The 19,874-nt window shown below is 52.7% G+C and overlaps 1 protein-coding gene across 1 annotated transcript; it reads right to left on the minus strand.

The window, feature by feature from the left end:
• Positions 1–1,567: 1,567 nt before the first annotated feature.
• Positions 1,568–10,412, minus strand: TEX36 (testis expressed 36). Its single transcript, XM_036265905.1, has 4 exons — positions 10,362–10,412; positions 6,982–7,113; positions 6,146–6,226; positions 1,568–1,864 (listed from the first exon to the last, which is right to left on the minus strand). Exons 1-4 carry the CDS (start codon positions 10,410–10,412, stop codon positions 1,568–1,570), a joined length of 561 nt encoding a protein of 186 aa, XP_036121798.1.
• Positions 10,413–19,874: the final 9,462 nt, after the last annotated feature.

Consider the following 19,874-nt stretch of genomic DNA (forward strand, 5'->3'; position numbering starts at 1 on the left):
ACGCTCACCAAGAGTCTGGCCAAGCGTGTTCGTGTATCGCCAGCTCTGACAGCCACAAATTAGAAACAATTCAAACTCTCATTAACACGAAGATACTTTTAAAAATTATGGCGCTCAGTATCAGGGAGTAAGTGCAACAGTTTAAAAAGCAAATCCAGCCCTGGTCAGTTTGGCACAGCGGTTAGAGCGTCGGCCTGCAGTCCAAAGAGTCCCGGGTTCAATTCCGGCCAAGGGCACGTATCTCAGTTGTGGTTCGTCCCCGGCCCCGGCTGGGGTTCTGCGGGTGGCAACCAGTTGATGTGTCTCTCTCACATCGATGTTTCTCTCTCTCTCTCTCCCCCTCCCACTCCGTCTGAAGATAAATGTAAAAATATTCTCAGGTGAGGATTAAAAAATAAATAAATAAAAAGCAAACTCAACCCTGGCCAGTGTGGCTCAGTGGATGGAACGTTGTCCCATGGACTGATAGGTCCCTGTTCAATTCCTGGTCAGGGCACATGCCCAGGCTGTGGGCTTGATCCCCAGTAGGGGTCGTGCAGGAGGCAGCTGATTGATGTCTCTCTCTCACATTGATGTTTCTGTCTCTCTCCCTTCCTCTCTCTCTCTAAAAAATCAATAAAAACCTAAAATAAATAAACATAGATAAATGATAGATAGATAGATAGATAGATAGATAGATAGATAGATAGATAGATAGATAGATAGCAAATTCGTCTGGCCCTGGCCGGTTTGGTTTAGAGGTTAGAGTGTCAGCCTGTGGAACAGAGTCGTGGGTTTGATTACAGTTAAGGGCATGTGCCTCGGTTGTAGTTCAATCCCCGGCCCTGGTTGGGGTCATGCAGGAAGCAACCTATCGATGTATCTCCCTCTCTCTCCCACTCTATCTGAAAATCGATAGAGAAATAATCCTTGAGTGAGGATTTAAAAAAAAGCAAATTTGTCTGTTCACATGGACACTGTAAGAACTCCAAGCTCCATTGTGAAACATCAAAAGGACATTACGGAACGCTACATGCTGGTAACACAGCGCACGTTTACATTTTTATGCAGTTCTGCATGTCTGTGGTAAATGCACAGAATAAAAAATGAAGGCTAACTTACTTAAGAGGACAGGACAAGGATGGCAGATGTGGTCACACAAAGGGGCACACCTGCTGTTTCGGTATTGTTTGAAATTTCGAAGTGAAAAATGTAACCACATATTAATTACATAACTTTAAAAACTCCCCCAAAAGTTCATGTGGCCATTGCAAAATTCATTCAGTTTATTGACAATGCATTCATGTAAAATGTGTATATCTTCATATATTTTTATTTTATAAGGACTTGAATGTTTTGCTATCTAAATAAAAATCATAAAAAATATGTTAAAGGTGGGGGTGTAGGGACATACTCTGTTGCCTTTCTGGTTTCTTCACTTAAGGACTTGGGTCTCTATGTTCTCACTACAAGAAAACGCCACCTCAGCCTTAAGACATACACAATCTCTATTTATGTTACACGCTGGTGCTGGCCCAGTGTCCAGTGGAAAGCTGGTACAGAACTCGTCAGTAATCTTCCGGAAGGGTTAGAGCTCCAACGAGGGGTCAGGCTTTTTGTCAATAGCGAACCTTACTTTCGGATTCTTTTTCAAAAACTCTGCATAGCGCCTCTGGGGAACAAGGGTTAGCGTGCTCCATATCTCATTATAACGTCGCGGAAAGCGTCCGAAAACGGGGACCATCACAGCTTCCTGATAGACGTACGATATTTGGTTATTCGAAAAGCCATCAAGATAAGATGGAACATAGTCACACGCCCAGAGATTGAAATTTCTTGAAACATGTTGCCTTTTTTCTGGGGGGATCTTCCTACGTCCCAGGCCCTGGGGAAGAATCAAGAAGATTAGGAGAAAAATATTCAAGGTCACACAGTTCTGAGGTCTTCAGTAAAACCAGCTACGTGACGCCCTGTGTTTAAATGCACCATATGGATGCCCAGCCGGTGTGGCTCAGTGGCTGAGCATCAACCCATGGACCAGGAGGTCAGTGGTTCGATTCCCGGTCAGGGCATATGCCCAGGTTGTGGGCCTGATCCCCAGTGGGGGGCATGCAGGAGGCGGCCAATCGATGTTCTCTCTCATGGATGCTTCTATCTCTCTCCCTCTCCCTTCCTCTCTCTCTCTAAAAAAATCAATAAAACATATCAAAATAAATAAATAAATGCACCAGATGGCAACCATTACAGAGGTTCCCTTCACCAACCTGCAGAAGGCTATCCATCAACACCCAAAATGTGCTGCTGTTTTGCTATGCTCTCGAGGGCTTTCACTCCCACGAGAGGGCTGGACTTCCAGAGACACGGAGGGTAGAACCAGCAAGTCCACAGATGGAACTAGCCTATGGACCAGCCTGGACCCCTAGCACCCCAGGTAGGTTCTCTGCACCCAGGGGCCTCCTCAGAGCACCCTCCCCTGGAGGCACCCCAGCATTCAGTGGCTGGTGGTGCTCACTCCGAGAGGTCCGAAGGGGCAGGGTTCTCCCACCAGAGGGTTCGCAAGAAGACAGCGGCACCTCTGGACCCCGCCCGCAGGCTTCCTTGTTAACGCTCAGCACCTTGCCCCTGATCCCGGGGAGTCCCATGCGTTCTAAATGGTGCTTTTGGTTTGAGCATGACTAGGTGAACACTAAAAAGAAAACACTATGCTTAGACGAGAGACTAGGGAGAAGCAGATGTTAGATTTTTTACATTAGTAAAGTGAGGTTGCCTCTTCCTAAGGCTCAGTGCCATTCACGGTAGCAGATGGCACGCTCAAACACAGTAATTTAAAGAGAGTTCAGTAGAGGGGCGATTTACACGTGAGGGGAGAGCCCCAGAAACAGCCAGCGGCCCTGGGTCCAAGGGGCTTGAGGAGGAAGGCAGACCACACAGATCATTCCCAGGGCCACACCAGAGAGAAAGGGGGAGAGGGCTCTGGAGGGACAAAGGGAAGATGCTGTTCACACTGCCCAGGCGGCTTCCCCTCAAAATTACTTGCAGATCCTCCAGAAAAATAAAAAAAATAAGAGGAAGGTGTGAAATGAATAGGGAGAAGAGCTGTCAGGAAGTAATAAGTACAGCTTGTAAGTCTAAATACTTGCTGGTGATGTGACTGTGAGACACACTGAAAGTTTAAGAATCTACAGAAAGAAAGGAGGGAGGGAGGAAGAAGGTGAGAGAAAAATGGAGAAGGGGGGAGAGAGAGAGAGAGAGAGAGAGAGAGAGAGAGAGAGAGAGAGAGACCAGACTGGAACTGATGGGAAGTTGGAGCCACTTAAACATTATCCCAAGAGAATGGCACCTGTGTGACTTGGGAGAGCATAACCTGAGTCGCCAACACAAGCACCTTAGAAAGGGAGGTGACATGAATAATACTCTGATGGACTTGCCTTATTCTTGGGACAAAGCGATAGATATTAACTTTTATATCCATAGAATAACATTTAGTTAAAAAAGAAATAAAAAAGTTAAATAATAGACTATTTAGAAGCAAATAATAGTGAGTTCCTAATTAGAAAAAGCTTTGGGATGCCAAAGCAATAATCTGAGGCATATTCATAGTTTTAAAAATGCATTAACAAAAACATTTGCAAGCCCTGGCCAGTGTGGCTTAGCTGGTTGGAGCGTCGTCCCATACACCAAAAGATGGTGGGTTCAATTTCTGGTCAGGGCATATACCCAGGTTTTGTGTTTGATTCCTGGTTGGGGCATGTATGTGAGGCAACTGATCAATGTCTCTCTCTCTCTCTCTAAAAATCAATTTAAAAAATTAAAAAACAAAACAGTTGCATGTATATGAAGTAAACATTCAACTGAAAAAGATTTAAAAAGACAGCAGACTCGCCCTGCCGGGTTTGGCTCAGCGGTTAGAGCATCGGCCTGTGGTCCTGAGAGACCCAGGTTCGGTTCCCACTAAGGGTACGTACCTTGGTTGCAGTTTGTCCCCAGCCCTGGTTGGGTTGTGTGGGTGGCGACCACTCGATGTGTCCCTTTCACGTCGATGTTTCTCTCTCTCTCTCTCCCTCCCACTCTATCTGAACAAAATATTGAAAAATGTCCTCGGGTGAGGATTAAAAAAATAATAATAATAAAAAAAAGACAGCAGAGTAAAAGTATTATTTATTTATTTTTTTTGCCCAGCTGGTGTAGCTGGCTCAGTGGTTAAGCATTGACTCATGCACCTGAAGGTTAGTGCCAATTCGATTCCTGGTCAGGGCATATGCCCAGGTTGTGGGCCTAATTCCCAATGGGGGGCATGCAGGAGGTGGCCAATCGATGTTCTCTCTCATCGATGTTTCTATCTCTCTCTCCCTCTCTCTTCCTCTCTCTCTAACATCAATAAAGAAAAAATAAATAAGAGTATTTAAAAAAATAGTATACCAATCAATTTGAAATGAAATAAGTAATTTTAGGTAAAAACATAGCAAAACCTACTCAAGAAAAGATGGAAAGTTTGAATAGATTAATAATCAAGGGTGAAATTGAAAAGGTAGTGAAAAAAAATGTACCCTAAAAATATATCAAACACAAATAGTTTTATGGGAAATTCTATCTTACCTTTGTTAAACTGAAAATCGACGCATTATACAAACTATTCCAGAAGGTGAAGAAATTTGGAAAGCTGCCAATGCTTTCTATGAGACCAGCATACATCTCGTAAAACATGTGTGGTGCAATCCTGTTCACACCATTAAAAAGATATATATTTGTGTGTGCGTGTTTGCATGGGAATTGCCAAGATTCTCAAAGTTGCCTCACAAAAACATGATTAGGGAACCATCAAGGTGAGGTTGTGAGGAGGGAAAACAAGGGCGCAAATTCCGCTTTTAATTTTATACAGTCCTGCAGTACGTAAACATGTAAAGGACATACATTACTTCGGCAGTTTAAAACATCATCCCAGACGATCTATGTAGAGAGAGCGGACCCTCTGGTTCTGCACTAACACCACTGAGGTGAAACCCCTTCCGTGTGGCTTAGTCACTGTATCCTAGAGGACAGGCAGCTTCGGGAAACCTCTTTAACGTCACTGGTTCTCAGTTTTCTCATCTCTAAATTGGGGACGTTTAGAGTAATGAACTGAGAGGGTTGTCATGCGGAATAAATGAGATAATATGTGGTCATAGCATACGGCGCATGCTTAATAAATGGTGGGTATTGGTAACATTAGCATTATCATCACCACATCATCATCATCATCACGGACTTTCCGATGCTGTGAGGATTCTGAGGTCGCCTGATACAGCCCCCTACCTGAGGTACGTTGACCCTGCCCCGTCCAGTTCAATAGCCCCTAGCCACGGATGCTTCGGAACCCTTGAAATGTGGGTATTCCACCTGCAGAGCTAGCAAAAGTGTAAACTACAGACTGGATTGAAAGACTGCATTTGGGGAATGTAAAATACCTCAGTACTAATTTGGGGGGGGGGCATTAATATTTTTTTTATGGTTTATTTTTATTTTATTTTTTATTAACTTATTTTTGTTACGATGTTTCTCCTTTTTCCCATTGATTACATGTTGAAATGATGATATGGAGAATTACTGGGTGAAATAAAATATATAAAAATTAATTTCATTTCTTTTTTTTTAAATTTAATGTGGTCACTAGAAATTTTTAAATGACATATATGGCTTGTAATGTATTCCCATCTCACGGTGCTGCATTAAACCACCACTAACCAGCGTGAACAGACTTGATTTTCTCCAATAACGGGGACCTCACCACCTCTAGAGAAAGACAACTCCAGTTATCAGGAAGCCCTGCTTTATGTTATGTAAGCTCCCCATCCGTCTGACTCCACCATGTGGGTCAGGCTCCGCCATGCAGAAACACACACAGACCATCCCCCTTCCCCATGACCTCGTCCCAGGCACGCTCACCAGGGAGACAGCTGACATACAGGATGGGCTTTCAGAAGCATGAAGCGCACTGACACCCAGGCAGAGGGCGGGCGCAGACGGGGAAAAGCTGTGTGGGACTTGGAGAGCTTAGTGCATCCTTTTTGGTAACCCTATGATGAGGCTTTAATTTTGACCTTGTTCCAGGGTCGGGGTCAGTCCTCTGACCTCAACACGTCCCAGAAAAGCTGCCTATCCGATGAGGAATTTGGAGGGAAATACTCACGGAGTCAAAGTAGTGTCCCGTATTCTGGAGGATGTGCCGGTTGTCGTGGACGGAGAAGGGGTAGTTGCTGTGCACGGCTTGCTGGGGAAGAGCAAGGGGCGCAGTCAGAGCCAGCGCACGGGGCCCTAAGTAAGAATTAAACCCACCACCCGGCACAGGGCGGCAAGGCTGTCGGTGAGCGTGGCTCAAGGCTTTTAATTTTTTAAAAAATATTTTTCTATATTGATTTTAGAGAGAAAGGGGGGAGAGGGAGAGCGAGATAGAAACATCGATGACCCCACTGGGGATCTGGCCCACAACCTGGGCATGTGGCCTGACCGGGAATCGAGCCGGCGACCTCTTGGTGCAGGGTTGACGCTCAACCCTGAGCCACACCGGCCAGGCTCAGCTTGAGGCTTTGAAACTCAACCTTTAGTGCTAATAATCATTCAACGTTTCTCTCAGGCACCTTCTTTGGAGGCAAAAAAGGAAAAGTTTATAGCTCGTGGACTGAGAGCCGGCAGGGATTTTGAGGTCTTCTGGGCCCAGCTGGCAGGTGCGCCAGCCAAGTGCAAAGTCAATGTCTGCTTCTCCTTCAGGCCACTTCGTGCCCCTGAAGCTGCCCGGAAGTTGGCCAGGGAGGCAGAACATAGAACCAAAGAAAGGTGTTTGTCTCTCGTCCACAGACGAGCCCGACTTGATCGTCTGGACCAGGCGGTAGCTCCTTGTAGAGAGGACCGGGGGTGTCACAGCGACCAGGGATGGAAGTGAGCAGTTTCTTCCCAGGAAGAACTGTGTGGCCCACAGTGGCAGCGGGACCCCGACTCGGAGAGCCGTGGCCAGCACGCAGGACTCACCTTCTCCCGGACTTGGTAGATGGGCGGCAGCTTCCCTTCTATCTGCCTGGAGAAACGAGGATCGTGGGGCTCCTTTAGCGTCGCTCTCGTGATGGATTCGGGAGTGCTCTGCGTCAGGCCGATGTGCGGGAACTGGAAAACAGTGCGGGCCTTGGTTAAAACCAGACGCAGCCGAATCGCGAGGCCGAGTGTCAGGGCTTCCTCCGCAAGGCGATTCAAAGGCAATTTGGGTGCTTCTGGCATGCGATGGCAATGGCATCATTTTTAAGTATTCTTTCCAAGACAGAAAATATTGTGATGGCCCAAGGCCATCGCTGCCCTGGTTTCTAGTTACAGGGGCCGCCCCACTGCGCCGGAGCCTGGAAACGCTCCTGCGCCGGTGCGGAGGGCGCGTCCTAACCCAGCGAGAGCCAGCCCAGGACTCCGCGAAGACGGGCGTGTGAAATCTGAGATCTTTCTTCTTCTCGGGGCGCTCCCCGTTCTGGGCAACAAGATTCAGGCCACATCCATAGGGGTGAGCCAACCTCCTGCAGCTGTGAGGTGGACTCCAGGACACAGGCAAGAGGAGGGGTGGAGGGTCCAGGTGACCCTACTGAGAGCACAGGGTGTAGAGTGGGAAGGGGTGAGGGGGAGGGGCTTTGATCTCCATGGGAAAGGGAGGGAAGGGAACAGGACTGAGCAGAGGGAGGTAGTCCCAACAGAGGCCTCCACCAAACCCACAGACAGTCCTGGACGCCGGCCAGCCTCTCAGGGTTGTCCTGAGTTGCGGTGAGGGGACTGGGCCTCTGTGCACCCTCATCAATCAGTCACTGCATATGGGCTGCCCCAGGAAGAGGGGGCACCTTGCAAGGCAATGCTCTTCCGGGTGGACCCACCGCCGAGGGCCCCCCTCAGCAGCTGGGGAAGGAGCCCTTCATTCCTGATGAGGGGTACAGGAGACACCTCATGGCCAGAGCTCACCCCAATTTTATTTAAATAGCACCTCTTAAAAGCCATCCCAGTCCGGCCAGTGTGACTCAGTGGTTGAGCAAGCACCAAGAGGTCGCCGGTTCGAATCCGGTTGGGACACGTGCCCAGGTTGTGGGCCTGATCCCCAGTGGGGGGCACGTGGGAGGCGACCAATCGACGTTCTCTCTCATCGATGTTTCTCTCTCTCCTTCTCACTTCCTCTCTCTCTAAAGATCAATAAAGGAAAAAAAATAAAAGAAAAATAATAAAGTAAATACAAACCATGCAAAGGCCCAGCACAGGGCCTTCCCGGGCCTTCCGGCTGCGGGAGCCATCCGGCCTGGCGGGCGCTCTTTCTCGGTCAGCAGCCAGCCCTCCCACCGCCCCGGTGACCACTGCCTCGATTCGTTTGCATTCTGCAAGCCTGTGGACTAACTCGCTGTAAGACAGGGCTCCGGCATTCTAATTTCACTCTTAAAATATATACTTAATGGTGAGACCATGACGACTGTGAAATGAGCCCTTCTGTTAGGACTGTAACCGTGACATATCGCTTTTTAACCCGTTGGCAGCGAAGTGTTGCTGCCCCCAGTCGCTCGATGGCTGAAATCCTGAATCGGAAAGGGGAAGAGTGTGGAGACCCCTCCCTACCTGGCAGCAGCCCGGCCGCCCCCCGCAAGGTGAACTGCAGATGACTGGCTGCCACTTCCGGTGTGGTGACCACTGTCCTCCCAATGGCTGCGGCCGAGTCCGAGCCAACAATGCCTTTCATTTTCCCAACTCGTCTGCGAGGCCCTTGGGGAAACTCCGGGACCAGCACTATCTTGTACGCTCTTAGGTGCCGGCAGCCGAAAGGACCCACCACGGACGGAGGTGGAGTCAGACGGACTTTGCAAGACACTGTCCGTCCGGCTGAAACAGGGTCCCGGGCACATTCCTGGGGTCGCACCAGGAGATGACACGTTCGTTCTCGCTTCCTCCCTGGTAACCGACGCCTGACTGTTCCGGGCGGCAGTGTGGCTGGTTAAAAATACCTCCCGAACTCCTCTGCAGCTAAGCGGCCGTGGGACACCAGCACGGGAAAGCAGAGTCTGCAGGGTGGGGCTCCAGGAGAGCAGGATGGGGAGCAAGGGCCACAAAACAGCCGCACAAACCTTACGCTGTCACACACCCAGGCTCTGAGGATGTGCAGGCAGGTGGTGACAGGGTCACCTCGGAAGAGGGGAGTCACTGAAGAGGGGCAGATGTGACTGACAGGTGCCTTCCGTCCCTGCCCTTTGACCTTCCCCTCCTCTCCCAGCCTGAGTCACATGGCCCACAAAGGATGTCAGAACAGAAGGCTGGGAAGAACCTGGGCCCCTCGGACTCCCTGGAACATAGGTACCGCCCTGAACCGCCAACTTCTGGATTTGTTTTTACTTGAGAAACACAAACCCTACTTGGTCAGCACACTGTCAGTTGTCAGCTTTTCATACCTACCCAGTCAAGCACAGTCCTAACTGGTATCGCAGGGTTTGGGGAGAGGCGAAGCTACTTAGTCTGAGAAACGTTATGTTTTCCTCTGCATCACAGATTAGCGTTACGTGGTTCACACCGTTTTCCATTTTTCCTTTGGCTGCCAGGGAACTCAGAGTCAAATCGGATGCCCAAATGCTACTCTGCAGGCCATGTGGCCTATAGAGAGATGTTATCTCTTTCCCCCAGTCTCAGCCTCGTATTCTAACGTATGTTTAAACGGCTTCTGAATCTTTATTTATACTTGACTATTTTATTGCAAAGATTTCCCACACTTTAGAGCTCTCTGGAATGAAGTGGGGTGCATGTGAAAGAATGTGTGTGTGTGGATACGCTCATGAGGCTGGCGCTTCACCCTTAGGTGTGGAGCCAATGCTCCGTGGAGGGGGCGGAGCAGGGAGAATCCCACCGGGCTCTGCAAGTGACACCATGAGACAGGAGTCTGAGGACGAGCGTGACGCTGCCAAGGTCAAGGTTTCGAGGGCTCAAGGTGGAGAAATGCTGCGTGTCTGGACTCTTCCCATTTCACAGCCTAATGGGGCTACGGGGATCGGCTTAGGGACCAACAGGAACTTGTTAGGGGTGTCTGGTACAATATTAATTCCTACGGCCAATGTTTTCTGAGAAACTCCTGTGCACCAGGTCCCATCCTTGGCCTACGGATACAATCAGGGAATAAAAAAGACAAAGGTCCAGGGCCCACGAAGCTTATATTCTGGAGGAGGGAGACAGACGAGACACTGGGTGTTAGGAGAGAGGTGCCACGGGGTTCCCGTTTCACAGACGGCGGGACTGAGGCCGGGTGCGGTAATCTACCAGATCAGGCCACAGTGAGTAGCCGTAGCAGGATCTCAGCCAGTGTGCGCCCCACCACACCCACCCAGCCTGGGAAAGGAAAGCCAGGCACCATCACTCACCCATCTTCCGTCCTTGTCTAAAGGCGGGTTGAAGCGTCTCCCTTTGGTCATCTTCTGCAGGAACTGAGGGGGGCTGAGGTCGGCCCCTCATCTCTCCATCGCCTCGTAAGCTCTCCGCATCTGGGAGCCACTCCTCCTGGTGCTTGGTCTCTGATCCTCAGCCTCTCCTGGGGAGGACATTGGGGAGTGACCACTGTTGTCATAGAAGCGAGCCCCCCATCACAATGGAGAAGGAGCTCCCTGAGAGTTCCTGCTGCTGCTCCCCAACGCGGGAAGCAGAGAGCCAGTGGGTCCCAGCTGGGGAACCCCATAAACAGCTCAGACAGGTAAGGGCCGGCCTTGAGATAATGGCACACTTTTATGATCCTCTAAATCCTTGAATCGATAATATTGGAGCTGAATGTTCCCATGGTAACCATCTGCCCCAACCTCTTAGCTTTCAGAGACGTCGATTGAATCTGGGCTGGGGATGACCTTGTCCACATTGCTGGCATTGCTCTGCCCAAGACCCAAGCCTCCCTCTGTGCCCTTCCATGGCCACCTCTGCATCCCAGCTCAGACTCACCATCCCAGGGGGACGCACTGCCCGCTCCCGCGCCCAACTACACGCCACTGAGGCCACAAGGAATCACATTCATGTGTGATCATGGAATGCCAGGTGCGGACTATGCTAAACACTGTCACGTGATTCTGTTTTATGTCTTTTCCCTGACAACCTTTCGCATGGATAAGTGAGACAACAAGGCGCGGTAGCCAGTGCACGGGGCACTGGGTCCTGGGACACCTCCAAGTCTTGGGGCCGTCCCAGGACCCCCTGGCCGCCGCCAGGCTGCAAAGGCTGCTCCTGAGAGCTGGCCTTGTCTCCGGTCTGGACACCCAAGCCCCACCTCACTTCTACTCAGTAACGTGTCTGCTTCTCTTTCTTTCTCCTTTTTGTTGATGGCTGTGACTCGGCAACCCTGTTGGCTATTGCATGTGAGGATAACGTGAATGTCTACAGGGGAATCGTCCCCCTTCCCTAATCATTGACCTGGGTGTTCTAACAAGGGTTGCCCCGTTGGTGACAGGGGACCTCCTCCTCCAGCCAGCACAGATGGGCCAGAGAGGTGGGCTCCCCGCCGCGATGCCCGAGGTGGAATATGCTTCCTACTAGCAGAAGGTCGAAGGTCGACAAACGTGCGGGGGAGGGCTCCCTCCCACCAGGCACCAGGCTACCAGCCCCAGGAGAGGGGGCATCTGTGCTCCAGGCAGAGGGTGGAGGGAGGGAGAAGAGGAGGAAGGGAGTGTCCCGGTGTATGACACTGGACAAATCCCAGCCCCGGGGGTTCTGCCAGGCTCGCGTCATTGGCTCAGCTGCTTCGTGCAAGGAAGTCTCCTCTCGTGAGCCGTGACCTCCATGTGTGCTGAGCGCTTACAGTCACTGCTTTGTGTACCTGTCATAACAACCCCCAGAGATGTGCTGGCCGGTCTTCCTTTTGCGTGCCACACCCCTTCCCCCAACCCCGATTCATCCGGCACCCGTCCCCCCGTTCTGCACGCTGCGGGTTGGCCGGCAAAGACTGCGTCGTCTGTCCCCTTGCTCTTCGGCTTCCGTTGAGTCACACAACGCGAAGTACCGGTGGGAACTGAAAGGTCAGTGTGGTGAGCTGGTCGATGGTGATGGTGATGACTAGCTCTCTACAGAAAAACACCAGTCTCGTGGATAGTGGTGTTTGCCCATTGCTGTGGTGTAAATATTCTAGCGTGGTAGATTTCAAGCTCCTCACGTGCAATTAGAGAGAGATGCACACGGAGGATCCAGTACCCCACTGGGTCAAAGTATTGCTCTCCCAGCAACCCCCCCCCTTCCAGGCCACACTTTGGAAGGAAGGAGCTGTGTTCTTCACCCCACCCCCTGCTCTGGTCAGAGGGCACCTGCCACAGCCAGCAGCTCCCTCTGCCAGCAGCTCCCTCTCCCTGCCCTGAAAACTATGAGTGGACAAAGCTGCCCCTGTCGCCAGTCCCCGCCAGCTCTGGTCACCGTGCCCACCCCTCGGAGAGGGGACCCTTCCTGAAACTCTCTTCCGTCTTTCCATGAGGCCATCGGGCTCCTGCTGGGACACGGACCAAACTCAAGGAAACTGTTAGGGCTTATCTCTACTTACAGATGAGGAAACTGAGTCTCGGGGGGACGATAGGACACCCACAGCCACATGGCTAATACGTGGCAGAGCCTGAGCTAGCAGCCAGAGGTACTGAGGCCAAGTTCGATGCCAGCATCAAACCGGGTTCGTCCCGCTGCCTCTCCCAACCCTGCTCAGTTACTGGGCAGTGGCTTCGGGAGGATTGCTTCCCGCTCCCTGTCGCCCGTGTCAACGCCACCTCTCAGCCACAGCCCTCTCTGCGTGAGCTCGGGGGGCAGTGTCATGTGGTTGGCGTCACGGGCTGCTCCAACTGGCCCTCGCGGTGCAGGTGAAGCCTGGCACCGCTGCACAAATAAAGGGATGGCCCTGTGCCGGGCGCCCTTCCCCCACACCCTGAGACTGAAAGCGAAGCAGTGGGGGGGGGGAGCCAAGGACTCAGTTTAATCCCCTAAAACCAGTGTCGTTTCCAGCCCTGTCCCCTGTGCACCCTCTTCTTCCCCGCCAGTGGAACGGAAGGTCCGCAGAACCGAAGGCTCCTGTGCCGGGATGTTTTGCGTCTCTCCTGCAGTTAGACCTAGGGTCCGCTGCACAAGGCCTGTGGCCACTGGTGAGGGCGGGTTCCAAGTTTCCCCTTTCGCATGCTTGTGCAAAGTTCTAACAAATTATCCAAGACAATCAAAACCGAATAAGGTGAACCCAGCCAGGAAAAACAAAATTCGCTTTTCCTTCGGCTAGAGTTTCCTGGTCCCAGGTCGGGATGGGGCTGTTCGTTATTGACGTTCCTAGCCTCAGAGGTTTGAATTACAGGGCGGAACTTTGCGACCCATCGCTCTGAAAACAAACCTTGGCACCCTCGGGGCCTCAGCTCCCTGGCCCCGTCCGGCCTCCGCGTGCAGGGCCCTGCGTGGAACGCAGTGGCCCGCGGTGACCGTGAGCGTCTGTGAAGGCCACGCCAAGCATGAGGCAGTGTTTATTCATTCACTCAGCAGATATTTACTGGGCACACACCACGTGCTGGCACTGTGTTTGCACCGTGCTAGGGCAACCACCCAAACCGGTTCTTTATCAATAGCAAATCATGAATTGACCGAGACATTCCAGGACCAATACCCCGAGTTACGGACTCACCAAAAATTCTTTTCTGTGAATTATTCACAACATTTGGAGCTCGTTGTTTCGCCTGGTGTATCTCTTGATACAACCGCTGTGGCATACCTTGACTTTTAGGTCTTTCCCATGTGACGCGTGAGGGTTTCAGGACAGGAGGTGCGTCTGTCTCTTCCAAACGTTTCCAGGGCAAGGTGCCGGTCCTTGTTTTAACAGACACTCGCTGTCTTTCCAGGACAGAAGGTGATGGGATGCCGGGGGTTGTGCGGGCATGTTTCACACCTGGCTCTGCAGGTGCCCCCTGTGATGCCCCACAGAGCCAGACCCTGCACTCCCGGGCACGCGTCTGGACTGCACACCACTGAGCAGACGTCCCACCTTCCGTTCGTGTCCACACAGCCTGGACCATCTAACTCAGTAGGGGGAGGGCCGGCCCGTCTGCATGTCCATGCTGAGCGCCCGAGAAATCCCTAGGCATCTGAACTAGAGAGCATTTCCATCCCACCCTGTGAGGCAAGCTAGCACACTCTTTCCGTAAATCCTAGCCCAGCTGCGGAGACTTGGGGCACTTTCTGTGGACTGATGACTGCGACGGGACCGAGGGAACGGTGGTGATGTACCCCCAGGCTGTCTGGAAGAGCCCTCGGGCGGCTGGGATGGGAGCCCAGTGTTGGCTTTACCTTGCGTTGCAAACCGTCTGGGAAATAAATGGACAGCGTGTCCCTCCCTTCCGGGAAAGAAAACAGTCCCTGGACCGAGACTAGCGAGGCGAAGTGGAACATGAGAAATGGGACCTGACCGACGTGGAAGGTCATACGCCTGAAAGGCAGAGACTTGCCGTAACATGTATGAAAACCCTCGGCTGCCACAAGCGTGACACCCCCAAATTCGAATGACAGGAGACACCCTCATGGTGATGGTGGGATTTGCGACGGCCTCGCGGAAGGCGAAGCGCCGGCCACTTTCTGAATCGTTTCTAGAGACGCTTTCGGTCCGCTGACAGTTTGGAGAACCGGCCACTCGGCGACGTGCTGCGACCCGGCAGACTGTGCCGCGGACAGGGAGACCCTGGTGACTGCTGCTGCGTCCTTGTATGCAGAGCCCCTGGGACCCTCCGCAGACATCATCACACAGATAACGGTTGTGATTGTGAGGTGCAGGGGGCCCCGAGAGCCTAGGGCGGAGGGGCCCACACAAACCTGAGAGGCGACCAGTGGTGGTGAAGTCCAGTGGGGAGTGCCCGCAAGGAGCCAGGGGAGACGGGAGCACGTTCCAGGCAGATGGAGAGCCTGTCGGAGGCCCTGACGCAGGGAGGAGGTCGGCTCACTCAAGAGATGGAAAGGAGGCCATCCTTCATGACGACAGATGGCGCAGGGTGTCACGGGGGTGTGGGGAGGAGCGGAAGGCGGCCTGAGCGCCGTGGGCAGGCGCCTTGCCCTCTGTGACCGGGACCACCAGGCCAATGTTAATAGGCAGGGCCACGGGGAACTCGCTGCAACAAAGAGCCAGCTGAGAGCGTTGGCTTTCTCAAGAAAAGCACCTCACAAATGAGACTCACCCCGAAAGGCAGCAGGAGCGTCGAGTTTATTCTTTCTCCAAATTCCGAAAACGCCCGGTGGGAACACCGAGTTCGGACGCCCGTCTCCCCGCCTGCTGGGACTCTGACCCCCGCCTGCGATTCCGCGGTTGCTGAGGTTTCCGCGAGGACTTCATGCTGTTGTTTCCACCCCTGGAAAGGCAGCTGCTTTTGTCCCAATTTGAACAGATCGTCCTCCAAAAACACAGAGCGAGAGGCGCAATAGTGACCGATGTGGCTCGGAACAGGGTCGCCTGCACGGCAGGCGCCGGCCGCAGGCACCGGGAAGCAGGACGGAGGGGGGAGCAGGACGGAGGGGGGAGCAGGACGGAGGGGGGAGCAGGACGGGAGGGGGGAGCAGGACGGCAGAGGGGGGAGCAGGACGGAGGGGGGAGCAGGACAGGAGGGGGGAGCAGGACGGAGGGGGGAGCAGGACGGAGGGGGGAGCAGGACGGAGGGGGGAGCAGGACGGAGGGGGGAGCAGGACAGGAGGGGGGAGCAGGACGGCAGAGGGAACACGGTTTTCAGCTGAAGGGAAAACGGAGCAGCGTCTCGTCTCGGGACGTGATGGAAAGTTCACGCCACCCCACGCGGGGGGAGAGGCAGAGGGGGAGGGTCCCTGAAGGAAGAAGAAGGCTCGAAGCCGTATGAAGTCTCCCTTATCCTCTGGTTCGTTCTGTAAAACAGAGCGGAGGTTTCACCCACTGGGCAGGAGCCGGCAAAGCCAATGAAAGAGCCTCGTTACAAAGATAAGAAGAAGACACGTCGTAAAAGAGACTCGGGCTGCGTCCCGGCCTGGCTTCCTCTGGCTCTGCGGGGACCCAAGGTTCATCAACCCAGTTAATGGTGTGGATGACCACCAATTTGTCCTTCCTTGCTCCCTCCACGCTCCAGGGCAGTACTGCCGCAGGGACATCTGGAAAAGGCAAACAGAAAACACACACAGCGTCCAGTCTTGCTGGGTTGCTCGTGACACGTTTCCGCTGCCCCTTAGCTTGGCAACTGACACCCTGGCAGAAGAACCAGGTAGGACGCGGCACTGAAGCCAATCTCGGTGCCTCCCTTCGCTGGACCGAAGGCTGGCTGTTCCCTGGGGCCTCCAGCCCCCCCCCCCCCCCCCCCCCGGCTTCTAACTTACTTCTCACCAAACCCCCAGCTGTCTTCCCTGCCTACGCCCCTCTAATGTCTGCGCTGCGAGGTGAGGAACCCTCCCACCAGGGCCTCACTGCTCCAGGAGCTGTCCCTGGACCTGACCTCGGGCATCACTGGGGAGTTCATTAGAAATGCAGAGTCTCAGGCCCCCGCCCAAACCCTCTGGATCAGAACCAGCACCTTCACTCGCCTCCCAGGTGACTCAGTGCCCTGGAGAACCGGAGGCAGCGAGACCCACCTTGGCCCGGTTGCATACTTCCTCGGGGCGTCTAGGAAAGGACAGTGGACTCAGTGCCCTGTGGGCACTCTTGGCCTTGCACCTGCAGGTGACCACAGCAACCAAATCCTTGGAGAATGGTCGCAGTCCTACTAGACTGGTAAAGATTCGAAGCCAAAGTAGGAGGCTGAGTTCACACCGCACTCGCCTGGGAGGATTTTCCGCAGGGGCCCGAACCTTTCTGGACGGTGGGTCCCGCCCTCATGGGGAAGTGGGGAAGCGGGCGTTTCCCTGAGGGCCTGGACGCCTGCTGTTTCTCAGCACAGGTAGTAAACATGCTGCAGGGTAGGTGCTCAGAGCTGAATTCAGATTGCTGCCCCACGGATTCGGATTCGGGCAAATGGGAGGGAACCAAACCTGAGGTCCTGCAGGCCCACTGTCCATCCTCTCCCGGGAGGAGGAGGATGGCATTGGAGTGTGCACCTAATTATCACTTCGCCACCCACTCCCCAGGGCCAGGGCCAGGGCCACCGCATTATCACTGCGGGGAGCAGATCGAGCTGGGCAGTGAGTGTGAGTGATTCAAGCCGGGAGAACTCGCTTCAGGTGAGGGTGCATTGTGGGAACTGGGAGCTCAGAGTCGGTGAGGGACGTGGTGGTAGAGGGATGGGAACTGGGTCTCAGAGTCGGTGAGGGACGTGGTGGTAGGGGGATGGGAACTGGGGTGTCAGAGTCGGTGAGGGACGTGGTGGTAGAGGGATGGGAACTGGGGTGTCAGAGTCGGTGAGGGACGTGGTGGTAGAGGGATGGGAACTGGGGTGTCAGAGTCGGTGAGGGACGTGGTGGAGAAGGTGCTGTCCCTCCTTCCATGATCCCAATACCTTTCCAAAGGCCAGGCCAGGACTGAGTCTTTGGAGTCGGTGTAGAGCCAGCATCCCAGCACAGAAGTAGGTGCCTCCCCGAGGTGGGCTCAGCGATTTGGGGACAGACTCCGTCCTTGGTGTTCACACAGCTGGCCGCCGGCTGCGGCCGCTCCACCTTCTGTGCGGAGATGAGCACGGCTTCATCCGGAGTCTCAGGGCGGCGGGCTGCCGGCGGCCCTCACTGAGCCGCGCATCAGAGCTCTGTTAGGGGGATGTCGGCAGAGCCACCGGAGGGTGGAGAAACACGAAATCAAATGTCCCGCCTGACAATGGCTTGAAACTCTGATGGGTTTCTGCTTCCCCCGAGTGGGGCTGATAGGATCAGTGTGAGTCCAGCCAGCCTCCCCAGTGTGAACACATTTTAACATGTCGCCTGCTCCTCCTCCTCCAGAGAGAGGTCTGGCCCGGGCGGGTGCTTCCCTGAGCTCTCCAGCCTCTTCCCAGAGAAACCGTTTTCATAACATCCGAGCGTCCTAAGGCTTCAGATTGCGTTCTTTCATCAGCCATCTGCCAAAATGGATGCATTCGCAAGACATTTTCCTTCGCTGGCATAATTAAAAGAGATGCTCTCCTTCTGAACGTGGTGTTACATTTGCATTCAAAGTTGTTTTGCTCTCTCTTTGCCCTTGCCCTCAAGGAATTGTGGGAATTCAAGTTAATAGGCTTTTAATGGTTCTGTGATAACTGATTATAAACTGTGACTCAGATCAGGGAGCATGGAGGTTCAGCTGCATCTCAGGCAAAGACGCCACTGCTTTTGATCCTTGGTTAAAATTTGGTTTTCAGTTCAGATACTACCATCCTTAAAAAAAAAAAAAAAAAATGTAAAGGCATCTCATTTGCTTCACAATTACTTTGCGAACAATTTAAAAGCCTTTAACTATATATTTTCCTTTTGATATAGTAGGACTATTTAAAAACACATCCTGTTAAAAATTAAATTTCAAAGCCTGCGATTGTATTTCCTGCTTCCTTTTAGAGGGGAAGATGCTGGGTTTATTTAAAACACATGCAACATGTTGGACAGGCACGCGCGTGCACACACACCCGTGCACACACACACCCCACACATGTGCACACACACACGCGTGCACACGTGCACACACCTGCACCGCCTTCAACTTTTCACTGCCAAATATTTAGAAATAAATTTTTACTGGGTTTTCTGAACATATAATTACTGCTTGGAGGCTAGTTAATGAAAATACACTTTTCTTTGAAACATGTTGGCTCTATGAAATGAGCCCTTCCTTGTGAGTCCGTAGATGAACGGATCGTGAACCTCCTTGAAAACAGAGGCATTCTGGTCATTGTTGCCAGATGTCTCGAGCAAGCCTGCCAAACTGGGGCTAGAAACAGCCTTAAAATAGGCCCGGGATCACACCATCAGCCAATTAGGGACCTCAGAGCTAATTAGTTCTTGTTTCCCATTGGCCAGAGCAGCTGCGACCTGAGCATGGGCAGCCCGGGGACATTCCAGCGAACACCTCCTCCTCCGCTGATGGTTGCTGGCATCAGAAATGGCACGAGGAACGGCCAGCCTGCAGTTGCGACAGAAGGCCTGGCTGACACACCTCAGCTCGCTTTGCAGGAAAATCTCCTTGGTCACCCCCAGAGACCAGGGCAACCTCTAGGCAGATGCCCCCTGTGGTTGGAACCGTTCCGTAGGCAAAGCTCTCACTGAAGCTGGCCTCTAGAGAGGTCTTGTTCCCGGGTAGGGAGCCCCTACCTCCAGGCCCTGCTTGGAGGTGGGGTGTTCAGTGTGAAACCACGAGAATGAAAACTGAGTAGCTGAGCGACGGACGGCACAGCTCTACCCTTGAATAAGCACCATCTCGGTTTGGAGGTGACACTCAGCATCAATTTTAAAAGAGACATTTGGACAAGAAGCTGTGGGGAGCCTCGGACCCTGAAGCGCAGGTCACCCGTCAGGGACAAAGGGCCCCTGCAGGAGGAAGTCTCACCTCACAGCTCAGCTCTCGGCAGCTCGTGCCCCACTGGGCGGCCAGACACTGTCCAGGGGAGCTGCCGGGACTGGCGTCGGACCGAGAATCCAGAAATTACTATTGGCAGCAAAGAGTAATTTAATAGCAGTAGCTCCCCAAAAAGCCTTCAAAACAACCATATTTTATGACCCAGCAGTTCTACTTCTGAGAATTGACCCCAAGAAAATACCCATATATTTGCACAAAGATTTATCTCTAAGTAGGCTCATTACACAACTTAGCAGAGAAAAAAAATGGAAACAATATAAATGCAGTTGAATCCAATGCGGTCATGAGAAACATAGAACGATGCAGAAAAACACATGATATTGTTCAGCAAAAGAGGTAAATACATGTGTAGAATGATTCTTTTTTTTTTTAAATCCTCACCCGAGATATTTTGTTCAGATAGAGCGGGAGGGAGAGAGAG

The sequence above is a fragment of the Molossus molossus genome, unplaced genomic scaffold (assembly GCF_014108415.1).
Source record: "Molossus molossus isolate mMolMol1 unplaced genomic scaffold, mMolMol1.p scaffold_m16_p_17, whole genome shotgun sequence".
Lineage (NCBI taxonomy): Eukaryota > Metazoa > Chordata > Mammalia > Chiroptera > Molossidae > Molossus > Molossus molossus.

Coding starts and splice junctions, on each gene's coding strand:
- TEX36 (XM_036265905.1), bottom strand. CDS start 10,412: ATGACCAAAGGGAGACGCTTCAACCCGCCTTTAGACAAGGACGGAAGA. Junction 7,114..10,361: donor TAGACAAGGACGGAAGATGG/GTGAGTGATGGT, acceptor ACTGTTTTCCAG/TTCCCGCACATCGGCCTGAC. Junction 1,865..6,145: donor CGGGACACTACTTTGACTCC/GTGAGTATTTCC, acceptor ATTCTTCCCCAG/GGCCTGGGACGTAGGAAGAT.